At 36.5% G+C, this 12,069-nt stretch overlaps 1 protein-coding gene across 15 annotated transcripts in view; it reads left to right on the plus strand.

The window, feature by feature from the left end:
* The window catches only part of GRM7 (glutamate metabotropic receptor 7), a 761,960-nt gene that overhangs the window by 709,126 nt on the left and 40,765 nt on the right, over window positions 1–12,069 (plus strand). For 5 of the 15 annotated variants that reach the window (XR_004950368.1, XR_004950364.1, XR_004950371.1 and 2 more), the window contains 4 exons: window positions 3,805–3,896; window positions 8,445–8,453; window positions 8,557–8,676; window positions 10,629–10,793. The exons of 2 other annotated variants lie outside the window; for them this stretch is intronic. Coding sequence is in view for 5 of the 13 variants with exons in the window: in XM_036218950.1 (XP_036074843.1) it covers window positions 3,805–3,875 (71 nt within the window). In the remaining 8 variants the exon portion in view is untranslated. Of the gene's footprint in view, window positions 1–2,420; window positions 3,543–3,804; window positions 4,670–8,199; window positions 8,383–8,444; window positions 8,454–8,556; window positions 8,677–10,628; window positions 10,794–12,069 lie in introns of those variants that run through there. 8 more of the 15 variants (XM_036218948.1, XM_036218951.1, XR_004950365.1 and 5 more) reach the window with 7 other exon arrangements.

Here is a 12,069-nt window from a genome sequence, read left to right on the forward strand (position 1 = left end):
TCCAATAAGAGTTTTACATTTATATCTATATGCACGCATGCACACACATACGCACACACTGAACTAGATGTGTCCAAAGTCAATAAGCAAAATATGTGGTCAAAAGTCTATGTTTTGAAAAAAATGACCTTATTAGAAGTTTATAATTTGGACAATTCAGTACTTTACTACTTTAAAAATCATTAATTAGCTTGAAATGACATTTCTACTGTTAATTTTTAATGATTAGGTTCTATCTTTGTTGATGGCTGTTTGTGGTGTAAAGATGGTTGTTAAAAGGCTAATATCAACACTAACACTACTACTATTAATAATACTCATATCAACTACCTTTTAAAATGGGCATTATGCAGGATGTTGTGTGGACTATCTTATTCCTCACAGTGACTCTGTAGAATGGAGATTATTCTCATTTTACTGAAGAAACCCAGGCTTAGCAAGACTAAGTGAAGTTAACTAAGTCACACATCTAGTTAGCAGTAGAGGTTGGACTGAAACCCAGGTCTGACTCCCAAATTCATACTCATTTCTCTTTGCTGCCATTTCTTAGAACGTGTGTGGCATGTCATAACTCCAACATAGTCATTACTCTTTTGCCTTCCTCAGTTGGTAATGCAGCTTGCATATAAAGAATATAATGATGTGTCATGGCAGATTCATTAGTTAAATGTGTGGTGAAATGTACTTGCAGTGTTGTCTACTAAGACAGGAGTAACCTGAGCTCAAGGAAGGCTGCCCAGGTAGAGGCCTCATCCTGCTAACTCAAAAACCCAAATATCTTATTCCCTATATCAATCACAATAATTAGTCCATTTGGAATTCATTGGGTGCCCTTCCCTTCAAAAATTTTTGTTGAGTTTTGTAATTATTGCTGTCTTGGTGTCTACACAAAGATAAACAGTTTGGGGGGAAAAATGAAATCAAATAGAGCCTTTGTCTCGTAATCAACCCAAAAGATCTTGAAAAATTGTTTTAGTTCTTTTTGGATTTGTGTAGACATTCCCTGAAATATCAAAGAATTTGACTAGATATTTTCTGAATCATAGGAGGAGATTCACGTACCTCCAAACATTGGGGTTTCTGATGTCCCAGCTTTCAAGAGTCTCAAAGAGGAATCTAAAGAACTTATCCACATGAAATCTGTCCAACAGAACTTTCTGCAATGATGGAAATATTCTAGCCATGTGCAGCTATTCAGCACTTGAAATATGACCACTTAATGAGAAAATACACTTTCAGCTTTATTTAATTTTAAATAAATAGCCATTTGTGGCTGTGGCTACTGTTTCGGACAGCACAACGCTACAAATTAGTATATCTTAATAGACAAGGATTTCATTTGCGGACACTCAATCTGAGATCCTATTGGAAATAACCTTCCAAAGTTATAGTAGTGATGCTGATATGAGACAAAGTCAATTTAAAGAAATGAAACATTTGACATGAGACCAAAGTACAGAGTTACATTCAATGATCCAAAAGGATCCACTAATGAGGAAAGGGTGATATCACATGTAGCAATTATACTTGGAAGACCAGTCCCTAGCAATGCAAAAACGTATGTGAAGGCAAAGAGTAGTAGTGAAAAATTCAATTAATAAAAATAGACAAGGCTATTTCTGTGCGAAAGAATGTTATTAGTAGAATTTATTTAATACCAAATATAGCTCAAATTATCTCAAATTTCTAAACCTTAGTAACAGAGACAAAGAAATTGTTTCCCGAAAGTAAGCTGTCTGGTTAAAAAGAAACAAAAGCACAGACCAGGCACCTGGAGACCTCCAAAGGGAGAATTCTGTACACTATTCTCTGAGGAAGGAAATGTGAGAGGACGTTTATAGTATGAGCTACAAAGTAAATAATGAAACAGAAATCTCCCCTTATATTTATTGTTGTTCTAAACACTTAGTCTCAATGTATTTCAATCTTCAGTGTTTTCATTTTTAACAGCTCTGCTCCATCACCGCAGCTTGCCATCTGGTGCATGCACGCTTTTACTCATCCAGCTTCACACTGCAACTACATGTCTGCATAAAAACAAATTTGCTTGCTGGCTTAATACAGGCCAAAATTAAAATTGCCCCAGCACAGTCTGATTTTTCCCCCAAAAGTTCAAATTTTCTCTTAGGTTACTTCTCCAGTTAAAATGCCATCTTTGGGGGCGGGGGTGACTTCTCTATGGAATAAACAAAAAATATCAGTGCACTATTAACATATTAGATATTCAGAGTTGGGCCCATACTTGTTGGTTTCCGCCCTGACTGCAAAACAGAAGAAGATTTAAGGGAGTGGCTCAGCTACTTATTAAATTTTTGTTTATACAAACAAGATTTCTATTGCTAGAGGATCCGAAGAACCTGACCTAATTTGGATAGCTTTAGATGTGGCCGGGATGATGCCTTCTGAACATTCCTTTCTAGGAAAAAGGGCACCTCAAGCTCTGGTTCTCGCATCTGCATCCTGAATTTGGCACATTGTCTGGCCCCTTTCTAATGTTGGCTTGGCAGATGTATGTTTGTGGCAAACTGTGAGTAGATGCCAGATAAACAAGAAGATTTGGTTATGCTTGAGACTTGGCCTAGGGGTGGAAGCAGGACCCTTTTCTACTTGGATGGATAATATTAACTGAGCTACCCAGAATTAATTAAAATGAGTGGGTAAGACCTGCTGCCATCCTGGACTGGTCAGAACCGGAAGATGCTCTGTAAATTATACTCTAGTCAGACACTCTCCTTGTAAAGGATATCAGTGCATAGTGACAAGCAGCACTAAGCTATCTTTGTCCCAAACTGACATCCATTGTCTAAGGTAATGAACCCAGGCAGTGCAGAGAAACTCTTGAAGTTCCTGGGCTGGTGGTTAACTTAGCTACTCTAGAAGGTCAGTATCAACTGGAGATGTCAGGCAGTGGACAGCTTGGGACACACTCCCTTTGGATGTGAGGATGCTTAACTGACTCTAAGAAAGAAGCTGGACATACATCATGTAAAAGTGTAGTTTAAACCAATAAGCATATGGTATGGTAAAGCACCTTTTTGAAGAATAATATTTTATATATTCTAATTTAGGTGCAAATTAAGATATTTAAAATGTTTGTATTCTGATGCTGTTTTTCTTTATTACCATTTTTGTATCCAAGATAACGAAAATATATAAATAACTTGTGTTCTCAAAGAAGGCAATTACTACACAAAATAGTTGAACTGTCAACATAACGAGATATTTGATTTAAACCACACACACATACATGCAGGCACACAACACAAACTACTGGAAAATGAACGCGTGCACGAAAGCCTACATAAGTAACAATGTCTAGAAAATTCTGGAATACACACCTGTGCTATGTTAATTTGTTATGGTTTTCATTTTGCTTTTGTGCTGCTTCTTCATTTGTTGAATCCCTAGCATTCTCAAGCTTATGTTATTTGTTTTATCCCTCCGAGCTAACTGCGCAGGCTGGTCGGCATGGTTGGAGTAGGCTGAGAGTAAAAAGTATGACAACAGGAAGAACAGAGTGCTCTGACCAGATAGATAGATCATTTGAGGGCTATTTCCTGCAACTGCTCTAGCTCCAGCAAGTAAAACCGAACTGTCTTAAACCAAGAGGCCCCAGTACTCCCATGTTCAGAGGTACCTGAATTGTGGTGAACTGGTCTACCAAAGGCTATTGAGCCCACTGAAAGAGTGGACATAATATCTATGGTCTCTATTGCAGCCTCTTCTCCAAAAGGAAAAAGAGTAAAAAGCAATATTGTGTGAACATTTATTTTATACGTACCTATATATTTACTTTTCCTGTAGACTGTATACCACCAGTAAGAAAGAGTGTACAAAAGTCTGTTACTTGGTACACTATTCCACCAACAGTATAGCTTTTGCCTGCTTTCTAAAAGGTAAGACATGATCTAATTTTTATTTATTTGTGTGTTCTTGTCTCTACTGGGTATTAGAAATGTTTCCATGAAAATTGTGCATGATTAACTATAAATCTATTTATATGAAGAAATGTGTTTTTGAAGATGATCTGTTAGCTAAGTATAGTTCAGGGAGCTACTGTAAATCACGTGCCTGGTGTATTTTCTGGAGAACATATGTATGGGCATGTGTGTATTTGTCTTTCCTGAAAGAAGTAGCCAATAGTGGCAGAATTGGTGCTGGTCATTCTGATACATGTTCTACTTTAAAACTACCAATGGTGAGAAATTATTTTAAAATGTATGTTTTCACACTTTGGCTTTAGAAGGCAATGTGGAACACTTAAAAAGGGAGAAGGGGAGTATTTTACAAGCCTAAGAAAATGTTTATTCTGGTTTTTTTTAATTATTATATACATTCAAAGAAATATACACATTCCTAGAAATGTATTTATTCAAAAAACAATGACTAGTCCAACCATCTTAAACCCAAAGTGGTCTTGGTTCCTCTTTGCAGCAAAGAAATAGAAAAGGGTTTACTAGCTGGACTTCATAATGTGTTGAAGATGATTTGTGGCTCATAGTTATCCCTGAGAGAAATGATGAACCAATTTTAGTCATTTCACAGGTAAGGGAAAGGTTCAGTGAAAGACCACAAGAATATACAAATGAGTTTCGATATTAATCAAACCCAGGAATAACCAATAAATACCAAGGGTATTCAAACTAATCACTTGAAAGAAATGGCGAACGGCGTGATGTGTGAACTGGATGTGGAATGAGCTTCTATAAGAATATAATTGACTCACCACTGATGCTTACATATTACATTGGGCTGTGACTGAAGGATGTATTCTATGAAAGAATATTAGTGTTAGTATTATTACCTCCCTGTTTCAGCTTAAGCAACATTATAATAGAGTGGAAAATAGCACTTGCTTTGTCAAGCATCCTTGTCCAGCTAGAGTCGAGACAATCTAAACATGGGAAAATATACAGTAGAAAACATGAGTAAGGTTATTAAATCATGTGGTAGCTTTAAATAAAAGGTTATCTTTTGATTTCCTCTAAACCTCCTATTGTGCTTATTAAATAGAGTGACCTATCTCTACAGAGATTATGAGAGAGAGTAGAAATGTCATATCATGAGAGGGGGGGAAATATTGCTTCATAATGTGGGCTAGTCTCTCTTTTCTATGTTGTCAATATGGAATTTTTATCAGATCATTGCTATGTTTCTTTCCATCTTTGTTTTTGTGATGGTATTCTAAGTATAAATAATACCTTGCTTTAAAAAAAAAAAATCTGTTTAGCATTTAAGACAAGACAAGAGTACTTTCGAAGAGTAATTACATATTCTGTTGATTTTAGATGGATGCCAGCAACTCAATCTTTAATTTCGGATGTATTGTTCACATAGTTATTTCCTTTCTCCATATCAACATGATCTGTCCTAGTTTTTAAATAGGGCATTCTCTTCCCCCAGTGAATATATAACTGTATTCCAGTGAGATTTCAAGTTTTTGCAGTACAAGTGCTTGTCAAAACATTGCAGCTCATCACTTTAATAGTCCTTTTACAGGAGACTGCCTCAGAATAAATGAGAAAAAATTTTCCTTGGGTAAAAATGATAGATTTAATCTCAATGCATTAAAAATTCTCTTTAGCACTATTCTAAGTTGATGTCTTTTGGTTTAAAGGGTGCAAGATAAAAATGTTTTAAGTCAATCTTCAGTTAAAAATACTTTTAGGATATACAATTTAGAAATAAACTCACATTTTCGCTAAGATTGTCTTATTTCAAAAATTTTGATTTGGTGCTCTCCTTTCCTGCCAATTTAAGGATGGCTTTATAAATTAATGATAAACATCTTATAAAGGTACTTAAAAATACTGGGGAATAAAAGTTAGTCTAAGTTAAATTTATTCAAAGAAGGGAGTGTATCACCTTGTTCAGGCTACAATAAGACTGGAAAGTTTGGGAGAACAGTGAAAGAAACTTAATGTGTGTTCAAATTCATTTGTGTGTGGTTGTTTTCAGGGAGACAAAACAGTAAAGAAAAATCTATAGTTTCAAGAGTGAGCTTCCATGCTACCGTGTTAGTAAAACTTTAATTTCAGCCATCATGCCCCAATGAAGACACATTGAGAGCAAATCGAACATCTGCTTGCCTGGGTTTGAAAGAAGCAGGTTCAAATTCAGACAGGAAAGAACCTGCCTAACTGGGTTTGAAAACGCATTTCATAGACCGTCTCTGTTTAAAAGCACTCTCCTTTGACAAACACTATGGGCCAGACATTGGCCAAATTAACACTGCCAGCATCTTTTGTCTGAATGTTTAGAAATTTTAAAACTCTGCAAAGTGTTATCAATCTAATGATATTAACTTCAAAATGCAACTAATAAAAAAAGCACAATTAATCTGGCATTATCACCAGGTCACGAAACAGGTTATTTCATTAGGAGGTAAATGTCCATGCCAGAGAATGGTGTTCTTTTTTTTTTTTTTTTTTTTAAAAAAAAAAGAAAGAAAGAAAGAAAGAAAGAAAGAAAGAAAGAAAGAAAGAAAGAAAGAAAGAAAGAAAGAAAGAAAGAAAGAAAGAAAAAGCCTTTAAAACTTTAAGAGCTTAGTTCAGCAAATATGGACATTTAACAACTCTAAGCCTTTTTTACAAGATATATTCTTTCAAGTACAGTAGTTATATTATTGCCATTTTATTAATTAAAAAAATTCATAATCTCTTGTTTTCTATAATTACTATAATGGGATCATTTTACATTTTTAAGGTTTTGGAACTGTACAATCTAACTTTGTATCATGTCGAGACCCTTGCTCCTCTTTAACATTCAGTGTGATATTTCTGTGTTAACTGGAGACTTCTTCAATTTAAAATCCATTTTGAAACACTCTATAAGTATAGCATAGCAAAGAATATATGTTAGCTGACCTTTGATATGAAATCGCCTTAGAAATAAATGCAGCTATAAATCTTTTTGGCATATTTCTTTCTACCTAAGAGCTCTGGAATACCATCATTCCTTTCATCAGGGTTTAATATCTCAGCATTCTCAAAAAACAATTAATACTTGCCATCTCAGTTCCACCATTTCAGTATAATTTAAAGAATGGGATGAAAGTTCACATGGCTGGGATTTCTACTAGTTCAAGCATAAATAAAAGAACATATACACACAATACCATGAAAATTATGTCACGTTTTACCTTTAAGCATGTCACCACACCATCTGGCCAGGATTTATTAACTCTAAGAATATTCTTAAGTTGAGTCAACCAAATAAACATTTGTTAAGTACTGCTCCTTTGTGTCAGCCATGAACTGACTAGGAACTGGGGACAGAAGACCCTTAGGGAGCCCAGATCTGATGGAAGACTTGATGGTAAGCAATTATAATTCAGAGTGGCAGGGACTCTTAGGAGAGGTCTATGCCACACATAGTGAGTATATGTGGATGGCATCACCTAGGTGATGTTTGAGCTGGTTGTAAAAGATGAAGGACTCCAGGCAGCCATGAAGAGAAGACACTCATTGCAGGAAATAAGTTTGCACAAAGAACTTGGAGCACAATGAAACATGATGTACCCTAAGACTAGAACGCAATTCTGTGAGGCTGAAGTATTGGGTTTTAAGGCAGATAGTTTCCGGGATGACACACAGAAAGCATCCTGGGAGTAAAGGGACTGTCATCTTTATCCCTGGGTTTTCAGGAAATGTACATGGAATGAAGTACATCACATACCAAAAGCTCCTATCCTTACCTAGAACGTAGTACATATACAGCAAATATCTATTAAGTTAATATTTGTTAATAAGAAGAAAATACTAAGTCTACAGCCTCAGCAAATGAAATTATATTCTTCCAGAGAGAACCTCTTAAGGTCACAAAGACTGCCCAGAGAAGGCAATTTTTGACCCTGATGTCACAGGTTTTATACCTATGTCGTAGTGTTTATGTACAGCTCTTAAAACTGACAGTCAGTGCTACATCTGCAGGTGTGGTATTAATGTCTCTTTTGACGAGCTAACCACATATATAAAACAAAGTTGTATGCCTGTTTCTTTCCTTTTATGGATGACAAATACCTATGCCATTTTTCTTTCAAAGGGCACATGAACTTAAAGTTATCATTAGAAATGGATCGTAAGTACTTGTTTTAAATGATGATGGCTTCTAATTTGGCAAAAATATAAACAGGTGGTTTTCTGATTACTATGTGCATTTTCTTAGAGACTGGCATTAAGGACAGATTTTGTCTTTTAGGCCCCCAAGCATCAATTGCATTTGTAAAGAAACAATATGTGTCCTAAACCAAGGTCAGTTAATCTCTACAATCTTTCTTCCTCCCAATTACTGTGAATGAGCAACTTCTCAGGACTCAAGTGATGGTGACTCTTGTTTCTGCCTACTAAAGACATGTCTCAGCTTTGCGGATCTTTTTTTTTTTTTTTTTTTTTTTTTTGGCTGTACAATGGATCTTGGATGCATTTTAAATTAACTTTCTCTAGGAATCAAAGGTAATCATTATTTCTCTTTATGATCCACATGAATATTCTCATTATTTTTTCTTTTCAAGTTAAAATTAGTTTTGAATTCCCTTTATACTCTGCCCTTTTTCAGAATAACCTCTGAGGACCCCAGCTTGCATAGAGGATTGAGAAGATGTCTCCAAAGTCTGTTCTTGCTGAGCTGACCCAAACACTTAGAAGAATATGAGAGGAATCAGCAATCCCACTTGCTGTAAGTATTGGTCCAAGTATTGATTATGACCTCGTGTGTGCTGTTTCTTTTCTCTGGCCAATAATAAGGAAAACTGAAATAGAATCCTAACCCTGGCTCTAATACTTGAGGTAGATAAGCTTCATCACCTCATGAACCCCTAAGCTATATTATCTCTGATCTTCGGTTTCTTCTTTGATAAGATGGGAGCAAGCTTCCTTGACTGGATACCATGGAGACAGCATGAGAACATGTCAATGAAAGCCCTCCCTGTCATTGTTAGTCACTGCTCATCTTTGTTTTAATTGGCTTTCTTTGTCCTTTTTGTGGTTACATTGTTTGTCTATTATAAGCCATCAGAGTTAGAGGGGATGACATCTAGATTGCCTATGAAGTCAGACAACCATTTCTCTAGGTACAACAAACTCTGTTTTTGAGATGATTCACTGTGGTCTTGTGATGGGTCATTAATAGTTTTTTGTCTTGGTAAAATTGACAGAGAAAGCTATCCGTCACTTGGCCAGGCTGCTGTGGGACAGCTAGGCTCATACCACCTGATATATGAACCACTCCATGTGATTAACTTTGACAGGTAACTTCAGGCCAGCTGGCAAGCTGGAGAGAATTTTAAGTACAAATAACAGTTTGGGGATATGTCTTGAGAGATAGAATAATGACTGAGTGGAACAGAGTCCCTTAATCTTTGCTTGTGAAAACGTGTTTGATTTCCTTTCGAGGACAGTTAACCAAGCCTCTCGGAGATCTTTGTTGATACTTTGAAGTTTGGTAGTTTGGTGTTTATCAATCTTAATCAATTAGAGAACTGTCATGGAGGACCAGGCTCATTCATCTCAGTCTTCAAAGGGCCTAGCATGGTGCTTTACAGTAATTTAATAATAACAATAATAATAATAATAATAATAATAATAATAATATCAATTATGATGGAAATTTTACCATATTATCCCTATTGCTACAGACTCAGAAAAGAGGTCAACCATCCATTGAGACAAAGCTTATTGTTTCCACTTCACCTATGAGAAAATAGGCTCAGAGCAGTGAAGCAACTTGCCAGACACACCAATGAGCGGCACAGCGGATGCCTGAATCCAGGTCCTCTGTTCAGAGTCCTAATAAACTTTTCTGAAATTGAATGAAATAGGAGAAAGCATTTCAGTCTACATAATCTATCTAATCAGCACTTATTGTTCTCATCAGTTGATTACTGAACTTGAGCTAGGCCGTTCAGAGCTTCAAGGTGAAAATCCTAATCTGATTTCAGGGCCATTTTTGAATGAGATGTGCCCCCCCCCCCCGCCCTTTCTTCTTAAATGTACTGCAAATGATAAGACTACTTGATGTTGTTTCACGTACTCTTGGATTCTTTTGGTAGTCTGAAAAATTAAAGACTATATTTCCTGCCTCAAAGAACAATGGCCCTCTAGAGATGGAAATTTTAAAATTTTGAGAATTCATTGAAATCCATTGAATAACATAATTGAGGCCTGCTGGCCATCCAGGGCTGGGTGCAGCCTGTTTAGAGTTAAGGTTCCCAGTCATATATCAATGGCTAAAAACAGACTCCACCTCTGCATAAGGTAAATGAGTTTGGAATGGGAACCTAAGCAAAGGAAATTAAACTCAGCAATTTTATTAGCATTAAAAAAATGGCGCTCTCCTCTCACACAAAAGTGAAAAGCTAATTCTCACCACAGCTTCATCACCAGTTTCTTCTCGCCCTGCTTTTGTCACAGCAAAGTTCTATTAAAAAAATAATGGCCACCTGGGTCATTATCATCTCTGTTAGCTGAATATTTGATTAAGCTGTCCACCTAGAGTTAGCATGATTTTTGTTCTAGGAACTTAATTCCTCTTTCCCTCATTTTTGTCTTGTTTGCAAATTTCATTTGCATTTTAATTTCCTGTGGTTTCCCAAAGTCCAGACTGAGACTTGAGCTGTTGTTTCTATTCAGGTAAAAAGCGTAACCGCAACTGACCATCCACACTGGTGTACAGTCAGTCAATTGTCTAAGGCAAGTATCATTTAGCATCCTTCTGAGTATCCTGGGGAGGCTTTCCTACCCTGCCTGCTGATGAATAGAAGAGACCTTGTCCAATTCCCAGGGTGGGTTTTGTCCAGGGTGGTCCTCATCACATACCAGCAATGTCCTCTCAATATCCAAAATAGGAGAAATTACACCAGAGAAGTCTTGAGAGCTTGGCGCATTAGAACCTTTTCTCAGGGCTTTATTTAAGAATAACACCAGTGCCACCAAATGAAGAAGAGATTCATATTGTGATCTACTGTGATGCAACCCAGAGAATGCCAGTCTTTTCCAGAGTACAGGATTCTTAATCTATTCTGGGTCAAGCAGCAGGGACAGTGACACCCGTGGGGGGCTCCTACCAGACACTCGTATAAAAAAAAAAGTTAAAAAAAGAGATGAGCATGTGAGACTATCATTTATGCCAAGCAGGCAAAAAGCTGACTCCTTAGAAAACATCATCTCTCTGTACCTCAGGTTTCTCGTCTGCAAAAATAGTGGTTGTGAGGACTAAATAAAAGCAAAGCACTTAGAGTTTGGCTCAGCTTGTGTTCAAATGTTAGCCATCGATATTGTTTTGTCACCTAAAATTGACCGGAATTTTCTGCTTGTGTTCCCTCTAGGAAAGAATTTGGAGATTCCAATCTGATCCTCTTCCATGTGATCTCTTGTACCCATTCTCTTTCCGTACCATACCCAATAAAGTTTGAGTGTGTCAAGTAACCCATCTGCCTCTGATTTTTGTGTGGAATAACTTTCAGGATTTTCAGATTAAAATATCAATGTATCTTCTGTCTTGTCTTCAACCTATTTAGTATTGACCATTTTTGGAACAAGGGTGCCTTAGAGCCCCAAATTCTACTGTACCATCAATGGAGCCACTGGGGATGCTACATTTAAATATCTTGGCTTTCATTTAATTTCACTATAGCACACATTCCTTGACTCAAGGCATAAATACATTCAACACTGTCACCATTGTGGTGAAGTTTACATTAAATTATTACTACCCGTTAGTACCCGGATATTTAAAGAAATACAAAGGACTTATTTTACTATCCTACTTACAGCAGAAAATTTGCCAAGAAGAAATCTTTTGAAATGCATTTGAGTTTACACTTTCATCTAATTTAAATCCTTTGTTCCCTATCCTGGTGTTCATCGAAATGTCACCTGTGTTTAACAGCCTTCCCCAGGGATTCTGATGCACATCCAGGTTTGGGAACTTTAAAAAAAAAAAAAAAATTCTGCTTGATAATCAACACACACATTATGGTGTTAATATGATGGCCATCACACAGCAGAGGATTTCCAGGATATTAAAAAGACTGATTAAAAAAATACTCAAGTTTATCTTACCAGCGGCATC

This window comes from Rousettus aegyptiacus, unplaced genomic scaffold (assembly GCF_014176215.1).
Source record: "Rousettus aegyptiacus isolate mRouAeg1 unplaced genomic scaffold, mRouAeg1.p scaffold_m13_p_4, whole genome shotgun sequence".
Classification (NCBI taxonomy): domain Eukaryota; kingdom Metazoa; phylum Chordata; class Mammalia; order Chiroptera; family Pteropodidae; genus Rousettus; species Rousettus aegyptiacus.